This window comes from Talpa occidentalis, unplaced genomic scaffold (genome assembly GCF_014898055.3).
Source record: "Talpa occidentalis isolate TD23 unplaced genomic scaffold, MPIMG_talOcc4v2.1 talOcc4.12, whole genome shotgun sequence".
In the NCBI taxonomy this organism is placed as follows: Eukaryota; Metazoa; Chordata; class Mammalia; order Eulipotyphla; family Talpidae; genus Talpa; species Talpa occidentalis.
In genome coordinates, this window is record NW_023601212.1 from 42916740 (window position 1) to 42933775 (window position 17036).

Sequence of the window (17036 nt, forward strand, 5' to 3'; positions counted from 1 at the left end):
CAGGGGTGTGAAGCCACCACAAACTATTGCTGTGTGTCTCTATATGCCTCTTGTGGTTACCAGCCTCTGTGAGCTTTCTGCTCCCTTCTCAGTCTGCTATCTTACAAGCAGCCCTTGCCAGCTCTTGCAGGTCAGTTCCCTAACCAGCTAGCTCTCTACTCCCTCAATAATGCATTTGAGGAATTTTGCTAAAACGGGCAAACCAAAGGCAGAGAATGTGGGGGTAAATGGAGCTATTGCTTTTTAGACGGATAAACTCAAATCCTAGGTGTGATCCAGTAGAAGATAAAGGGTGAGGTTGAATTTTAGAAGGAAATCCCAGAAGATGACAAGGGCTGGAAGCCAGAGTAAAAGTGGATTTGCCTTGAATGGAAGCAGGGGCATACCAGAATAACTCCCCCTTCTCTTATAGGAACACTGCTCAGAGTTCAGGTGGCTGGAAAGTGGTGGACCCCGGACTACGCCGAGCTACCAAAATCTCAAAGGTCCAAAAGGGGACGGGGTCTCCAGAGGTAAGGGACCAACACCAGGACGGGCCTACCCAGAGAAGCTGCAGCTTTTGCAGAGTGTGGAAGGGATAGGAGGCGGGGCTTGGTGTGAGCGACGGGCTTGCTGACTACAGGCTTGCAAGGAAGGCTCAGGATGGTGGACTCTGGGGAGCGAGCCCGTGACGGCACACGCCCGGTCAACGTCGGGCAGCTAACAGCAGGGCTGATGTAAAAAGTGGGACGGGCCCAGTAGGCCCGGAACCTACGGGCCTGCCCTGTGGAGTCAACGCATGCCTGGCAGGCCTGCCCGCGAGTGTCTCGGCTAGTAGAAGGCGCCGAGGGGCAGGACCTCCTGAGTGCATGCCAATGAGAGGCGAGGGGAGGCGGAGCCTGCCAACAGGGTAGCCAGTAGAGACTGGGCTCTTACAGGAAGTCCCGGGTCGTGGCAGCGGCTCTGCGTACCGGCTTCGGACCGGACTACGGGACGCCGTTGATCCAAACGAGTGAAAGGGGCGCGGCTGCGCGCCCGCATCACATGACCCGAAGAGCGCCGAATTCCTCTGGAGTCGGCGCCATTTTCCTGTAGGTGAAGGTTGAAGGGCCCCCCCGGGGTCTCGGGAACATCCTGATGCTATTTGGCCTGGACCCGTGGTGTGGGGCCTGGGGTCAGACTCGGGCTCGGCTGCTTCCAGGGGGGAGGGGCCTGGTTTGTGGGGAATCGCGCTCGCTCACCTAGGGGCGTGGCCTCATCCAGTGACGTCACGTGGGTGGGGCGCACTAGTGGGGCTGAGTTTCGGGACCTTTATATAAAAGAGGGGCGGGGCTGTCTTCCGGTTCTTTGAGAAACTGCTAAGTGGGAAATGTCGCTTCAGGGACCTGTAGTAGCCTCACCTTCGGTGCTGGGGTAGTAGCGTTCGGGGGCTGGCGCCCAGAGACGGGGCTTGGCCCTCGCGAGGCGTGGCCTGGCCCCGAGAGCGGCGTGGCCCTGCCCTGTGCTGACTCGCGAGGGGCGTGGCCGCGCAGAGGTCGGGACGGGGGCGTGGCCCGGGCCCCGGGCTGGGTGAATTGGCCGACTGCTTGACTTCTGTGTCCGCTCTAGGTCCTGACCTTTCTCCTCAAGGTGCCGTCTCATGGAGACCCTCGACGCTTCCGCGCCTGCCAGGAGCTTCTTCCCCTCCTTCTTGTTCCTGGTCTGCGGAACCTTGGGGGCCGCCCTGCTGGGTGCCGCGCATCGCCTGGGGCTCCTCTATCAGTTGATGCACAAGGTTCGTGGGCAAAGGTGGGCAGTGGGCTGGGGACAGCCAAAGAAGGAGCGGACTCCCGGTGCGCCTTCCAGCCCAGCCACCTTACTGTTGGGGAAAGCCTGAGTCAGACACATGGTTTGTCCTCATTGCCAGGCTGCATATAGGTCCTGGACTTTGTCATTAGTCAGAGATAATAGCACTGAGCACCCTGCTTAACTCCATCCCTAGGGCCCTCAAGCTCTTTTCAGAGTAATGCCCTTTAAACCGGGTGTGGTCAGGATGGGTCAAAGGAAGGCAGCAGAGGACATTACTGTAACAATTTTGTTACTGTGGCTCTCTGCTGAGCTCATTGCTTTTCATATGTGCTCCTCAGTACTTACCTGAATAGGTCTTGGTTTGTCTTTATTTTCTAAAAGAGGGAACAGACCTGGAGATGTTGTGCGGTAGCTTACTGTAGATGATCTTTGGGGAAGATACGACCATGTATCTTGCACTGAACTACTTGGCTCCTCTCAGTGTCCCTGTTTCCCAGACCCCTTCCCCAGCCCTCCTAGCTTGGAATAACTTTGACTCCTTCCCAGCCCTTCCTTCCTGAGCAGAGATTAATCCCTCTTTCCCCAAGCTTCCTCTTCAGCTTTTACTCTTCCAACCCGGAGCAACAGTACTAGCCTTGAGGACTTGTGGAGTTCAAGGCAAAGGTCATTGTTTTGGGGGGCCGTGAGGAATCCGGTGCTGGGTGGACATAGCACAGTCTGTGCCAGCAGGCTGTTCTATGCCAGGCACATGGTAGCTGGCACCTGTCTACTGGGCCTGGCCCAGTGAGTGGGAGGGTATTAGTTAGGTGGGGTCAGTGCTTATGCTGCCTAAATACGGAATGACAGGCAGTTCTAGAATCCCAACAGATGACCTCTGGCCAAACTTCCCTGAATTCTGTAGGTCTGCCTTCCCTCTTTTCTCTATCTGATTGCCCCACCATCCCTGAGGCGGGAGGTATAACAGAGTAGGCACTTTAGTTCTATGGGACTTTGAATCTTGTTCAGGTTAGCCTTGGTCACCTTAGCTGAAAAGGATATAATGACAAGACAGCTGATCCGATGATATGCCTTGCTGTGGGCTGGGTGTGTAATATGTGCTTAAAAAACACCACTTGACTCCTTCCCTCCTTCTGGGGGGTGGGGGAATCACCCTTTTTCCCACCCACTTTGGTGCCCTTGACAGTCTTGTTCCTGCTCTTCCTCGGGCCCAGGTGGACAAGGCAAGCATCCGGCATGGTGGGGAGAATGTGGCAGCTGTGCTGAGGGCCCACGGCGTGCGATTCCTCTTCACACTGGTTGGTGGGCACATTTCACCAGTGCTGGTGGCCTGTGAGAAGCTGGGCATTCGCGTGGTGGACACACGCCATGAAGTCACGGCTGTTTTTGCTGCTGATGCTGTGGCCCGCCTGACTGGTAGGGGTAGAGAGGAGAAACCTGGGGGCTGCTGAGACAGGATGGGTGGTCTTTCAGAGGCAGGGTTTTTTTGGGGGGTGGATTGTCAGGAGGATGGGCACAGCTGTGATGGGGTCTCTTTTCCAGGGACTGTGGGTGTGGCAGTGGTGACAGCAGGACCGGGACTCACCAACACAGTGACTGCAGTGAAGAATGCGCAGATAGCTCAGTCCCCTGTGCTGCTTCTGGGTGGTGCTGCCAGCACTCTGCTGCAGGTACCCTGTCCTGAGGCAGGAGTGGGGAGGGGTTGCTGGGACACTTGAAGGGCTCATATATTGACTCTCTGGACTTCTTGTCTCCACCAGAACCGGGGTGCACTTCAGGCTATTGATCACATTTCCCTGTTCCGGCCTCTCTGCAAGTTCAGTGCATCTGTGCGGAGGGTGCGGGACATTGTGCCTACCCTGAGGGCTGCGATGGCTGCTGCCCAGTCAGGCACTCCAGGTAGGGAGTTGACTGCTGGGCAGTGGTCTGGACATAGTGCCTATGGGCGAGGAGACACCACAGGCTCAGGGTCCTCTCTGTCCTTGTAGGCCCCGTGTTTGTGGAGCTACCCATTGATGTGCTGTACCCCTACTTCATGGTCCGGAAGGAGATGGTGCCAGCCAAGCCACCCAAGGGCCTTTTAGGGCAAGTGGTGTACTGGTGAGTAATCTGCTCCACCATGCCCTGCCATTCCCTGCTCTCCTGCAGCCTCCTGCCATTACCCGTTACTCCTTGACTCTTTCTTTGATTTGTACAACAATTGAGAGGAACCAGCCATGGGAAGAGCATTCCAGGTAGAGGAACTAGCATATGCAAAGACCATGAAGCAGGAATAAACATGGTAGGTTGGGAAAGCAAGGTAGTCCTCATGGTGACAGCAGGTGAACAAAGTCGGGAGATGCTGGGGCTGAGTTCAGAGCAGCCCTCAGGACCCACAGGCTGAACCTGGGGTTTTGTTTTTAATTTGATGTGCATCGTGAAGCATTGCAGGGCCTTAGCAGGGGCTTGGGATGCCCTGATTTGTTTTTTTTTTTTTTACATTACTCTGGCTGCTGCTAGAGAATGAACTCTGGGGTTGGGTGGAAACTGGGACACCAGGCAGGAGCTGCAGTAATTACTGGAATGAGAGGTGAGGTGGGCCTGGCTGTTGGATGCCTCGGCCTCTGTCAGGCCAGGATAAGGGATGTGACATGGGCTTAGCTCACTCTAGGACTTTGAGTGGCAAGAGACTGGGTTTTTTGATGGAGCAGGATGGTGGGGCTGCTCTGGGACAGCTGGAAACTCTTTAAAGTGGATGAATAGTGCCTGCTTTTCTCTCCAGACTAGATTCTGTGAAGAATAAAGTGAGATCATTCCAATAGTGCTGAATGTTGAAGTATAAAAGAATTACCCATTACTCCCATAAATAAGAACAGGGATGAGTCCAGTATCACATCAGGTTTAAGGCAACATGTCTTCCAACGTGGATAGGGAATCAGATCTAGAGAGGGAGGTTCAGGGAGGATCCTGAACACACAGGATGTGGGCAGGCTGAACTTTTAAATGACTTCATTCTGTGGCCCTTGGCAGCCTTTTCTTCCCTGCTCCTGCCCCCTCTTCTCCCTTTTTCCTCTCCTTTCTTGGGCTGCCCCTCCTCAGCCCCTGCGAGGTTGACTCTTCTCTTGTTTTTTCTTTTCATATTTGTTCCATCTTTGGCCTCTTTATTCTCTGCACTCTTGACCCCTTCTTGAAAGAAAAGAGAGGCTTCTGGGTCCCATGGCTTCCTCCCATGTGTATTGCTTTTGGTCTGGTTGGGTGTTCCTTAAGGGTAGGGCTGAACAGCTTTTATTTTTGTGCCTTCAAGGTCCTGCAAAGACTGAAGCCCATGTCTGCCATGCATAGGAGGGAGAATTGATCCTGGCCTTGGCCTTGCTATATACTTGACCCTGGTGTGCCACACCTGCATCAGTTGTTTCTGAGGGTCTCTGTCTGGTTGGGATGGTCACCAGAAGCTTCATAGGGAAAACAGGCACATGGTTTGTCTGGCCCTGGGCTGTTGCCCATCCACTTGGGGCCTGTCCCCCTTCCCTCCTGGCCCTTCTCTTCCTTCAGTTCTTGGAACCCTGGTGATTACTTTTGATAATCGCGCCTTCCTTTTCCATTCACAGGTACTTAGAAAATCACCTGGCCAACCTTTTTGCAGGAGCCTGGGAGCCCTGGCCTGAGGGGCCTCTGCCTTTGGACATCCCCCAGGCACCTCCTCTGCAGGTGAATTGCCTATTGCCTCTCTTCCCTGATTAAGGAACATTCTTTCCCCCCACAATCCCCCTCCCCCCTCCGCAGGATGGACTCTCGTGCATGAGTGAGATCTTGGCTACCCCTCCTATGAGAGGGTGAGGCTGTGATCTTGGGTGATAATGGTGACTTAGGGTTCATGCTTTGAGTTCCGTCTCTCACCCCAGGTTCAGCGCTGTGTGGAGATTTTGAGCCGGGCCAAAAAGCCTCTCCTTTTGCTGGGGAGCCAGGCCATGCTGCCCCCGATAGCCGCCCACAAGCTTCGGTGAGAAGCCTCAACTCCCTTCTTATCCTCACATTCCTGGTACCTGGTCCTCTAGTGCCCAGTTGGAGATGGGGCAGGCCCTTGGCCACATTCACCCCTGCTCTGCCTATTTCCTACTCCCCAGGGCTACTGTGGAGACCTTGGGCATCCCATGTTTCCTGGGCGGGATGGCACGGGGGCTGCTGGGCCGCAACCACCCCCTCCACATCCGGCAGAACCGCAGCACTGCCCTCAAGAAGGCTGACGTCGTCATCCTGGCAGGTGGGCCTTGGCCTCTCCCCACTCCTTTCCCTGCATCCCCTCACTCTACTAAGTTGCCCCTCCAAGTTAGGTCCTTGCTGGCAGCCCACCTTCATAGTCACCTGCCTTCTTACTGCTAAGCTGCCCTTCCCCTTTGAAGGGTTTTGTACCAGCCTATGCCTGTAGTGCAGAGGAGCTCTGACCAAGTGCTGCTGTGTACTGTCACCAGCTTCTGAAAGGTACCCTTTGGTACTTTATGCATTGTTCACATGACATGTATATGCTGTGATGTCAAGTGTTTCCAATCCCTGAATGTACATTAGAGCTGTATTTGTTAGCTTCTGCTGTGTAACCACTCCCAAACCCCACAGCTGGAAATGCACTTTTCATTTCTTAGGACCCTCCCTCTGACTAGGTGGTAGTTGGTTTAGCTGGCTCATTTATGGGTCTGCATTGTGGAGGCAGGAAGGCAGCTGTACTGGTCCACATGGGGCTTTCCCATGGACTTGTGGGGTGACCACCTGTAGGCTGATGCAGCAAGAGTTCAGCTGGGATAATGGGGTTCTCTCTTCACTCACATTCTTCATGTGTCTCAGCATCCAGAAGGCTAGCCTGGCTGGTTCAGTTGGTGGAGGGTGAGAAAGAGGGGCTGGGGGACATATTTATTTACGAGAGAGTGGAAGCTGCAAGACTCCTTGAAACCAGGTCTCTGCACATTATCAGTCCTGCTGCGTTCTGCTGGCCAAAGCACATCCCACGACCAGCTCAGATTTGAGGGATAGGGAGCTTCAAAGCCATTGCAGATGGCACAGGTACAGGGAGAGCTGAAGAAAAAAGACTTTTTGCATTCAGTCTGCCATGGTGGATAAAGTCAGGTAGCTCTTGGCACATTGGCCCTCTGTCCACTGACACCCTATTGTCCACCCCAGGAATTGTGTGTGACTTCCGCCTGTCCTATGGCCGTGTCCTCAACCGCAGCAGCAAGATCATCATTGTCAACCGGAACCGGAAAGAGATGTTGTTAAACTCAGACATGTTCTGGAAACCCCATGAGGCTGTGCACGGTGAGCCATCAGTGCCCCCCTGCATATCTGTGCTCCTCGTGGTCCTTCCTGTTGGCCTCTGCTGCAGCAGGGTGCTGGTGGACGTGGTCTGGACCCTGCCTCAGGGCACCCAGTCAGCTAGAGGCATATTTAGCTCTCAGACTGATCAGTGCTGCTGCATAAACAAATGGTGGGGTGCACACCAAAGGGAACATGCATTCAATTATGTCCTCTGGCTGCAAACCCTTCCCACTGCTCTTCGGACAGAGCGCTCACTTCTTGGACCTGTCACAGCCCTCTGGCCCTGAGTTTGGTCCACTCCATGTGCCCTGCTCTGCCCATCCTCCCAAGAAATGTTGGCTGTATGCTGCTATAGGTGACCAAGACTCGTGAGAAAAACAGAAGTTGCATTATTGTGTTTGATGGAAAGGTTCAGTGTAGCAGGGGGCAATAAAAGGTTCCAGGACAGAAATGATGGACCCTGGAGTGGGGATGGATAGGGGTCAGCAACTCAGCTTATCTGAACTGTGTGATCATTTCCAAAGTGCAGATGATGAATTGCACATCAGCATCTCATTTATTTGTTCACTCCGTATGACCAGGTTATAAAGATGTGGTTGGGGGTGGAACTGTGGCTAGTGGTGTGTTCCAGAGGAAGAACTGGCAGGCGTGCCTGATGTGAGTGTGAGGGGGATGCAAGTGATGAGGCTGGCTTGGGTTATGTGCTCCCTTTGACTTTATCTTCCCTCCTCCTGCCAACTGCCTCGCCTGGTTCCAGCTGACTCTGGGGTGTTTCACTCATTTTGCCATAGGAGGGTCCCTGGTCTATCTCCTGCTGGGCTGCTACTGGTGACTTCTGCTGTCTTTTGGGTCTTTGGTGCTGGAAGGGCAGGAGGAGGGTCCCTTTCTGAAGCTCTGCCCTCTTCCTTCTCCAGGAGACGTGGGCTCCTTTATGGTGAAGCTGGTAGAGGGCCTTCGGGGCCAGATATGGGCCTCGGACTGGGCAGAGGAGTTGAGAGAAGCCGACCGGCAAAAGGAGCAGGCTTTTCGGTGGGGCCCAGGGGGGAGTGGACATGGGGGTGGTATGGATTCCTAATAGGTTCTGCCACTGGCCCTGCTGACCTGCTCCACCCCTGTGCAGGGAGAAGGCAACAATGCCTGTAACCCAGCATCTGAACCCAGTGCGGGTGCTGCAGCTGGTGGAGGAGACTCTACCTGACAACTCGGTTCTGGTGGTCGACGGTGGGGACTTCGTGGGCACTGCTGCCCACCTGGTGCAGCCTCGTGGTCCCCTGTGCTGGCTGGATCCTGGTAAGAAAGGGCGTATGCCAGGGGCAGCTTCCACTGTATAGGTTCCTTCATAGTCACTTGCTCTTGGTTATTCTAGGGGCCTTTGGGACTCTGGGGGTTGGCGCAGGATTTGCACTTGGGGCCAAACTGTGTCGGCCAGATGCTGAGGTGAGTTGGGGACCTGGAGATAAGAGTTTTGCTCCTTTCTGGGCTATGAGCCACCCCAACAATCTTTGGTCCCCCCTCAGGTCTGGTGCCTGTTTGGGGATGGAGCCTTTGGCTATAGCCTCATCGAATTTGACACCTTTGTCAGACACAAGGTAACTTGGCAGCCCCAAGGGAGCCTCAGAACCTGTGGTTCTGGGGCATGTTGTCAGGGGTGGGTAGCCTGTGGGTAGAGCTGCTTCTGTCAGGGCTCTTGTCCTTTCTTCCATCCTTGTGGTGGCTAACTGTGGGACTGAAGCTGTGGCCTGGCCTTACCCTCTCCCTGCAGATCCCAGTGATGGCCTTGATAGGGAATGATGCTGGCTGGACCCAGATTTCTCGGGAGCAGGTGCCCAATCTGGGCAGCAATGTGGCCTGTGGCTTGGCCTACACGGGTGAGGAGCCTGGGTGTGGTGGGAGTGCAGGGAAGCTGTTTCAGGTCCAGCAGGACTTGTGTTCCTCTTCTGGGGTGGCTACACGGGCTGGCTTCCTTCCACTATCTGACTTGATTTCCTCTTTCAGATTATCATAAGGCAGCCATGGGTTTGGGAGCCCAGGGTTTGCTGCTTTCACGGGAGAATGAAGATCAGGTGGTTAAGGTACTGCATGATGCCCAGCAGCAGTACCAAGATGGCCACCCAGTGGTGGTCAACATCCTCATTGGAAGGACAGACTTTCGTGATGGTGCCATTTCCATATAGGGCTTCAAGGATCAGTGCCATTGGGTCTCTTCCCACCCCAGGACTGTGCCCAGCTGGTTTGGAGTCTCATTCTTGCCTGCTGTGGGTTTCCTCCAAGGTCCAGTGGCTCGACAACCCGCCCCCTCCACGCCCCCCCCAGGCTCAGATCGGCTCTCTGGCAGTACCGGGACTTCTTTTTGTGGGCCCAGCTGTGCCCTTTCCCCATTTCTTACATACTTAATAAATCATCTGTGGTCCATGTGGGCCCGATTACTCATTCAGAACCTGTGCATATTGATTTATTGTCCACAAAGATGGAAGTGAGGGAAGAAGGGGGGCTGACAGAGGGGACCCTATTCTCTCACTGGATCTCTGGGGACCACTGAGGCATCAACTTGGTATTTCAGGGTGCCTGGGCCTTGTGAACTCTACCCCCATGTGGTCCCTGAAAGAGCCCTACATGCCTGCCCCAGACATGTCCATGCACACTAGCCCTCACACACAGACACACATGCACGGAGGCAATAAATATGTTCCGTACCAAAGTGCCCCCAGCCTGACACTTCAGGTGGGGCCCCTCCAAAAGGGAGGTCTTATAAGTGCTCATTTTTTTTTCAGGGATGGGAAAGAAAAATGGGAGGTGGGGATGGGCCAGACTCTGCTTTCTCCATATGGTTTTGAGGTAACTGTGGGGTTTTCCAGGCTGTCCCTATCTAGCCGGAATTCAGAATAGGGGCTGCCCCCCACTCTGACCCAAAGGACACCTCACGGTAGTCCTTGGGTCCCCCAAGGGAGGGAGAAGCAGAGTGCAGTGCTCAAAGCTAATACTGATTTGGTTGGCAGCAGCAAAAGGACAAGAGAGGGGTGTGCTGTCACACGATCCCAGGGTGATGCTCACAGTAACTGATTCACCAGTCAAGGGAGGCAAGAGAGGCCAGCCTAGCAAGCGGAAGAACTGCCTTTTGGCAGCAAGAGAAGAAACCCTTGGTGCTCAGAAAAAATGGCAACAACTGGTCCCGGAAAATCCCCAGAAAATCCTGTCCTTTGCAACCAGGGCCAGAGACTGCGCACTGGAAGCAATGCTCAGCAAGCGGCCGGCCGGTCACTGGTAACGCGCACCTACCAGGAACGAGGCTAGAGAGGCAGGTCTGGTCCCGTCGTTAGGGCACCGCCTTAGACGCCCGAAGCCCGGTCCTTAGAACCAAGGGCCCGCCCCGCCCGGATCAGAGGCACACGTTGATCTGCTTAGAGAGCTCTCTCTCTAGGTCCAGGATGAGGGCGTCAAAGTCTTTGAGATTCAGGTGCGGGTTGAAGGGCGCATCGAATTCGTCCTCGAAGTCAGCGGCGCCGGTAGGCTCGCCGGTCTCCTCGTCCTCGTCCTCGTCGTCGCTGTCGCTGCCTGTCACGTGGTCGTAGTCGGGCCCAGACAGGAAGTTCCGCCCACAGGGTAGGAAGTCCCGCCCACAAACGCTCCAGTCGCCGGCGTAGCGGTTGCTCGGGGGACTCTCGGGGCCGCTTCGGCCGCGGGACCGAGTCACTACCTCGGGGCTCGCTAGCGGCAAGTGCAGCGACTGTTGTCGTTTGGGCCTCAGGCACGGGGCGAGGTCCGGAGGCTCCGGAGATCTACGAGGATCTACAGGGGTGTGGGAGGGCTCGTCATGACGTACGCGCAACGGCGGCAACCAGACCTCCCTTTGATTGGCTGCTCAGGCGACCAGTTCCCTGATTGGCCTGGCGAAAGGCAAGGCCATCGACCGGATCGGGATTTCACTGACAGGGACGGAATTGGTTGCTTAGGCAACCAGTTCTGATTGGCATGTCGAGAGGCAGGGCCTCTGACCGCTTCAAGCTTGGATTGGCTGAATCTGAACTGGTTGCCTCAGCAACCAGGTACCACTTACAAAGACGAGAGGGCCTCGCTTTCCTGAAATACGAGGCTCTGATTGGCCGAGAAAGCATCTGAGCGGGCCGGGGGCGGGCTCACCTGGCCAAGCCTGCAGCAGGTAATGGAGCACTTCGATGTGGCGCTTGAAATCCACTGCGTTGGTGATGCCCGGGCCTGAGCTGCGAATGCGGGTTCTGGCGGGTGCTTGGCGCGCCGGCAGTAGCACGGGACCAAAGCACACCGCTAGATTCTGCGGGGTCATGCGGTTGTGGGCATGGAAGGATGAAACGAGGCGCAGGTGGTCCAGGAGAAGCGTCAGTGTGGCCTGAGAGGAGAGGATTGGGAGGGATAAAGCTGATCTCCTGTCGCATCTGAGGAGGCTGCAGCGGCAGAGCGTGGTCCCAAATCTGGTAGCTGGGAGATGGCCAAGCTAAGACTTAACCATTAGGTATTAGTCTTATGATCCTATTTTGCAGGAGGGGACTGAGGCCAAAGACACCTTAGCTTTGGAATGGCATAACTTGGACTTGAGCCTACTCCTCTGTGTTGGGAGGCAGGACTGACATTAATCCCATTTCATATAGATGAGGGTACTGAGGCATAGAGAGAAGTGGGACCTGCCCATGATTTGATAAATATAGTCTGTGTTCTTGATCCCTTCTGGCTGTGCCAACTTGGTAGCCCAACTACTCTGGGTCTGTTTCCATATCTATGGATGGGGATATTAAGAGCACCTACTTTCTGGGGTTGTAATAATGCCGCAAGCTCAGAGCTGTGGTAGGATCAGGCATGGGTGAAGCACTGTGGTGGAATCAGCCCACTCTGAGTCCCGCCAGTTCCCACCAGGCCCAACTCACCTTCTCCACATCCGGCAGGCAGCTGAGGAGATCCCTTGTGCTCTCAGTGCTAGAGGGAGCCCTGCTTGGGGGCCTTCGGGCCATGGCCTCCAGCACCACCTGATAGAGGGGCTGGGTGATGAGTGGGGTGGGCAACTCCCGAAGATAATCCTTGAGGATGCCTGCAGACACAGGACCCACTCTGGTCAGGACATCTTTATTTCTGAGGCTGGAGGGGGGTCACTGGGCTGGGAATGGGGAGGAGGAGGAGTATAAGTGTAGGAGAGTGAAAACAAGGCCAGACAGAAGGGATGAGGTCCCATGGGGACCCAGAGACTGCCTTGAGGTGAAGGTTAAATGGGGGGTGAACAGACAGAAGATGAGGGGCAGGCTGACCAGTGATGACATTGATATCAGGGTACAGGTCCTCAGAGAGGCAGACGGCTGCACTGTCCCGCTCAAAGGCATCCCGAAGCTCTTTCTTCACAGCTGCTGAGCCACACAGACGGTACAGCCCCACCACCTGGAAATGGGGATGGAAGGGGATATCTTCTCGATGGGGCCATAGGCTGATCAGGGCTCAGTGGGATGGGGACTGAGGTCTGGGAAACTTTGTCAGTGTCAGTGGAAGCTGTGGGCTGAGAGGTTGGGGGCTGACTGTAGCCTCACTGCCTGCCTTCCTGCTTCTTTGATGCCTGTCATGGGGACCCAACTTGGCCCTGTAAGCCCTTGCTTCGATGACTAATCCTAGTACCTACTTTCTTTGACACAAAACAAAACAAAACAAAAACAAACAAAAAACCCCACTGACTCCTCCTCAGTTCACATGCCACTTCCTGGAGGTCATGTTCTGCTTTAAACTCTCCAGGCTTCTAAACTTTTGTTCCAGCCATCATTCTACATTTGTATTACTGGAATCATATCTTTCCCTCCATCAGACTGAGCTCCAGCAGGACTGGGTTTCTGTGTTGCCAAATGGATGGATGATCTATGGATTCTGGGTAGGGTGCTGCAGTGTAGGGACACCTACTGCACTTGTCTAGGCTGGAACTAGGAGTGTCCCCGGCTTAGGAGGGGTGGGAGTGGGGGGAAGGCATGTGTAGTCTGGAAATGCCCTTTGGGGTGGATCTGAGGTCTGGGAGACAGTTGAGATGGGGAAAGAAGCTCACCCGCAGCCCTCTGCGCTCAATCTGCCCAACACACTTCTGGATGATGAGGGGCACCTGGCCTGGGGGCTGCTCCCGCTCCACCAGCAGTGGCAAGGGCAGCCCGAAGACTCGCGGCTCCACTGTGCCTGGTACTTCTTGCTGCTCTGACAGGGTCAACTTGGCATACAGCAGACCCTGGGGCTCAAGGCGCACCGCCAGCTGCTGGGCTTCACATCCTGAAGACACAGGGAACCTAAGTGGGATCTGCTCCAGCAGGCTCAGTGCTCCAGCCCCCTACCCCAAGCCACACAGCCTCCAAGCCACACCCCCGACCCAGGTTTAGTACCCTAGGCACACTGGGAGCTGGGGGAGCCCTGAGTGGATCCCGTCCCCTACCCTTCACCCCCTCAGTCAGGCGCCTACCTCGGAAGACCGCGGGTAGCAGCACGGTGCCCTGGGCGCAGGGCCGGTGCCGCCGCACTCCAGGATCCCATGCCAGAACCAGGGCCCGCAGTAGCCGGGCAGCTTCGAGCTCCAAGTGGAATGTATGGTCCAGCCGCAAGAAGTCCGTTCCCCCACGCAGCGGCCCTGTGCGCGCTCGGGCCACTCCATCCACCTGCAGCAGGCAGTAGAGGTCTCGCGGGGTGGCCCCGGGCGCCGGCCGCAGGCCCCCCAGTCCGTACAGGTGTAGGCTGAGGCGGCCCCACAGTACGGCTGGGGGTGCGGGGGCCGCCGGGCCCACCTCATAGGGCCGAAAGGCGGTGGGCGACGGGGGCCCCGCTGGGCGCTCAGGCGAATCGCCATCGCTGAGGTAACCTGGCGGTGGACCCCGCGCGCCCCCGGCCACTGCCGCCCGCCCCGGCCCCCCGACGCTGCTGTCCAGGTGGTAACGGCTGATGACCGAGCCCGCGGGGGCTGCGCGCTCTCGCTCTCGGCCAGCACGGGTGCTCCGCAGGCTCAGGCGGCGCCGTAGCTCAGGCAGCCTTTTCATCTTCAGGGAGAGGCGCCTGGCTGGCCCTGGGGACTTGGTGCGGGAGGCTTTGGTTGGGGAGCTGGCGGGGGCTGCACCTGTCAGGGATAGCGGACCTCACCATCTGGGCTTGGGACGGGGTGAACCTTCTGCTCATATTGGGGTGCTAGGGTGTGATGTGCTCACCTTGTGGGGCAGCATCCTCTGGTTCACTTGAACCTGACTGTGGCCCCTGTACCTCAGGTGTCAGGGGTTTGGGGTCTTCCTCAGGGATGGGATTATACCAGATTTCACCTGCAGGCTCCCCAATGCTAGGTGTCCTGGGCCCCAAAGAAGCCTCTTCAGGTGGTTTGGCTCCACTCAACACCCATCTGCGACTGCTGGGCTCCAGGCTCTGCAGGTAGGCCCCCCGACCTGGACTCCGAGATGCCTCAGGGCTGGAGGATCCCTCTGCTCCGGCCTTTGACCCTTCAGGAGCCTGGGGCTCTGGCTCCAGAGGGGTAGGCTCCAGATGCTGGGCTGGGCGTCCTGGTGGAAAGCAAGGGGAGTGAGACCCAGTCCCTTTGTTCCCCAGCCCAGGGACTTAGTCCCTGGTGTACAATGGGACACTTCCACCTTTCAGCCTGGGGATAGGGTGGAGGGTACTGTGTTCTCCACTCTCCTTCTTTGGCCCTCTCATTAACCCCAGCATAGAGCTCTGCCCTTGGCCTCTCACTGCATGGCTTTGGGCGAGTAGATTCTCATCTCTGAGCCTCAGTGTCCCCCTGTGAAATGGGGGATCCGATGCCTCCCTCCCCAGAGGCTTTAGGGAACTCAGTGTGGGAAGTGCTTCCCAGGTGCCCATGTCACGGTCAAGCCCACAGCTCACAGTGGACATAAGCCTGCTGGCTTGGAAGACAGGAGCAAGCATGATAGCGACTTCCATGGAGCATATCATCCCCTCCCCACTTCCAAATTCTGCCCCCATCCTGAGATGTGCTGTTTCTCAGTTCAGGCCAGACCTCCACAGTCAATGCTTTGAGGCCTTCCCTTTGCTTATTCTCCCTTCTTTGACATCCTGGGCTGTTTCCTGTTTGTTTGTGCGTGGGCACCCTGTCCCATCTCTCTGTTCTGGGAATCTTGGGAATCTTTGGTAAGGATTGGGTCAGATTCATAAGTGGTCTGGCCTGCCTCCTTTTAACTCATTCCTTACTGAGACTTCCTGTTCTGCACAGTTCCCATTTTTCCCAAGTCTTCTCTTGCTTGCCCACCTACCTTCTTCTTTGGTCACCTTTGGTCAACTGTTTCTCGCCAACCCAGACTTTCAGGGGTCTCGATTATTGCATACTCCAAAGAGCTGTTTAAGTCACTTCATGGACCCTGGGCAAATTACCCAGGTGCTCTGTGCCTCGGTTTCCCCATCTGCACAAAGGGTACAGTTTCCTGGGGCCACCTAAGGATGGCGCACTTCCAGTTACTGGTTGTAGGTATGAGGGGGGATAGAGGTGGTTTCTGTTTGATACCCGACCTCCCTCTCCTGCAGGAATAAACCCTATGTCCCACCCCAGGATTCTAGGCCCTGGGTAGCCCCTGTCTGGCCTGCCTAGGGCCCAGGGTTCCCACCATCTCCCAACTCCTCCTTCCCTCCACCCTCAAGGCGCTCCATCTCTGCCCCATTTCCTGTCAGGGGCGAGGCCCCCCTCCAGGGCCTCCCAAGGAGCCCGCAGTGCTGGCATCTGAGCCAGGCGCACATAACGGTCCAACCCCCCTCTCTTCCGAATCCTTTCCTTCCAGGACGCGTTCCCACCCTCTGCCCCCCAGCCCGATCAGAAGGGGGCTCCGCGGGGCTCTCCTTGACCCTCTACTCGTCCATTCTTGGGACACCCGGACCCCCTCCCAGACCTGGCAGGGCTCGGCGCCCCCTCCTCGGTGACCTTCCCCCAGCTCACCGCGCTCCTTCGCGTCCGACTTTTTCCGGGGAAGTTTCTCCCGGCCCCGCAGGCGGGAGAAGGTTTTCCTGAGCAGCGGCTCAGCCATGCTGGGGCCCGGGCCGGGCCGAGTGCGCGCCCCGGGCTCCAGCCGCGCCGCCCCCAGCCCTCCCGCCCCGCCCCGGCCTCCCCGCCTGCCCCCAGCCCCGCGCCAGCAGGAAGCGCATTCCGGGAATGCTTGGCCCAAACTTTTTTTTTTCCCCTTCCCGCGGCCTGAGCAAGCAATGCTGGGAGATGTAGTTGCTCTTGCCGGGAGGGGAAGGAATGGGGGTTCTAGGCTTACTTCCCCTGTCCCAACTCTGAATAGCCTGGCGCTGTCCGGGGCGGGGTCTTCCCTCTTACCCACTCTCCCTGGCCTTGGTTAGGGCATTGTATTTCTCACTTGGAAAGATTTAGAGGCTTAACAGGGCCTCAACAAATGGGGAGCCACAGTCATCTGAAGGTATGTTCATTCACGGGTCTTGCAATTGATGCCAGTTGTTGGCAGGGACCTCCACTCGGGCTATCGTAGGGAACCTACTACCATGGGGTGTGATCTTTATTCCGGACATCTCTGTCCAAATCTCTAAGGTGGGGGGGAGGGGGGGGTTGTGGGTGGCTTCTTACCCAGCCACCCAGTGCTCCAAAAGTGAATAAGTAGAAATTGCATACCCTCTCCCACGGAACTGGGGTGTCAGATTTAAGGGGAGAGGGCATAAATCCTTAGTGGGAGATGTGTCAAAGTGACCTTGTGCAAGAGAATGTGGGATGGGAGATATTACTGTGGCCATCTTGGAAAATGTAACACCTCATCGATACCTTCCATTTTCCATGCTGTGCCTAGAGTGGACTTAAAAAACTGCTATGTGATTATAACATGCCCTGGTTGGACACTTTTCAAAATCAAATCAAATAAAATCTTGTCCCAGCGAGACTGCTGGTCTCATTTCTTCCATTGTTCTCAACTTTCACCAGCTGCCCCAGATCTTTTGCATGTGTATTTCCCTCTGCCATGGAAGTTCTTGGTTTTTTTTTTTTTTTGAAGCTGCCC

General features: G+C 56.1%; 2 protein-coding genes across 6 annotated transcripts; one reads left to right on the forward strand and one right to left on the reverse strand.

Annotated features, from left to right (window-relative positions):
- The first annotated feature begins 957 nt into the window (after positions 1-957).
- Positions 958-9711, forward strand: ILVBL (ilvB acetolactate synthase like). 5 transcript variants are annotated; one of them, XM_037506054.2, is made up of 16 exons: positions 958-1070; positions 1588-1753; positions 2979-3180; positions 3307-3434; positions 3525-3663; positions 3753-3864; positions 5352-5451; positions 5646-5743; positions 5868-6004; positions 6913-7047; positions 7962-8076; positions 8168-8337; positions 8414-8484; positions 8565-8636; positions 8810-8915; positions 9043-9711. In XM_037506054.2, the coding sequence occupies exons 2-16, from the start codon at positions 1619-1621 to the stop codon at positions 9219-9221; spliced, it is 1899 nt and encodes a 632-aa protein (XP_037361951.1). In that variant the 5' UTR covers positions 958-1070; positions 1588-1618; the 3' UTR covers positions 9222-9711. The 5 variants fall into 5 exon arrangements, with proteins under 5 accessions (XP_037361951.1, XP_037361955.1, XP_037361952.1 ...); XM_037506058.2 differs by lacking the exon at positions 958-1070 and adding an exon at positions 1081-1153; XM_037506055.2 differs by lacking the exon at positions 958-1070 and adding an exon at positions 1289-1392.
- On the reverse strand, positions 9343-16090 carry SYDE1 (synapse defective Rho GTPase homolog 1). Its single transcript, XM_037506053.2, has 8 exons — positions 15968-16090; positions 14226-14567; positions 13493-14137; positions 13091-13305; positions 12318-12444; positions 11943-12103; positions 11185-11410; positions 9343-10833 (listed from the first exon to the last, which is right to left on the reverse strand). Exons 1-8 carry the CDS (start codon positions 16053-16055, stop codon positions 10424-10426), a joined length of 2214 nt encoding a protein of 737 aa, XP_037361950.1. The 5' UTR covers positions 16056-16090; the 3' UTR covers positions 9343-10423.
- Positions 16091-17036: the final 946 nt, after the last annotated feature.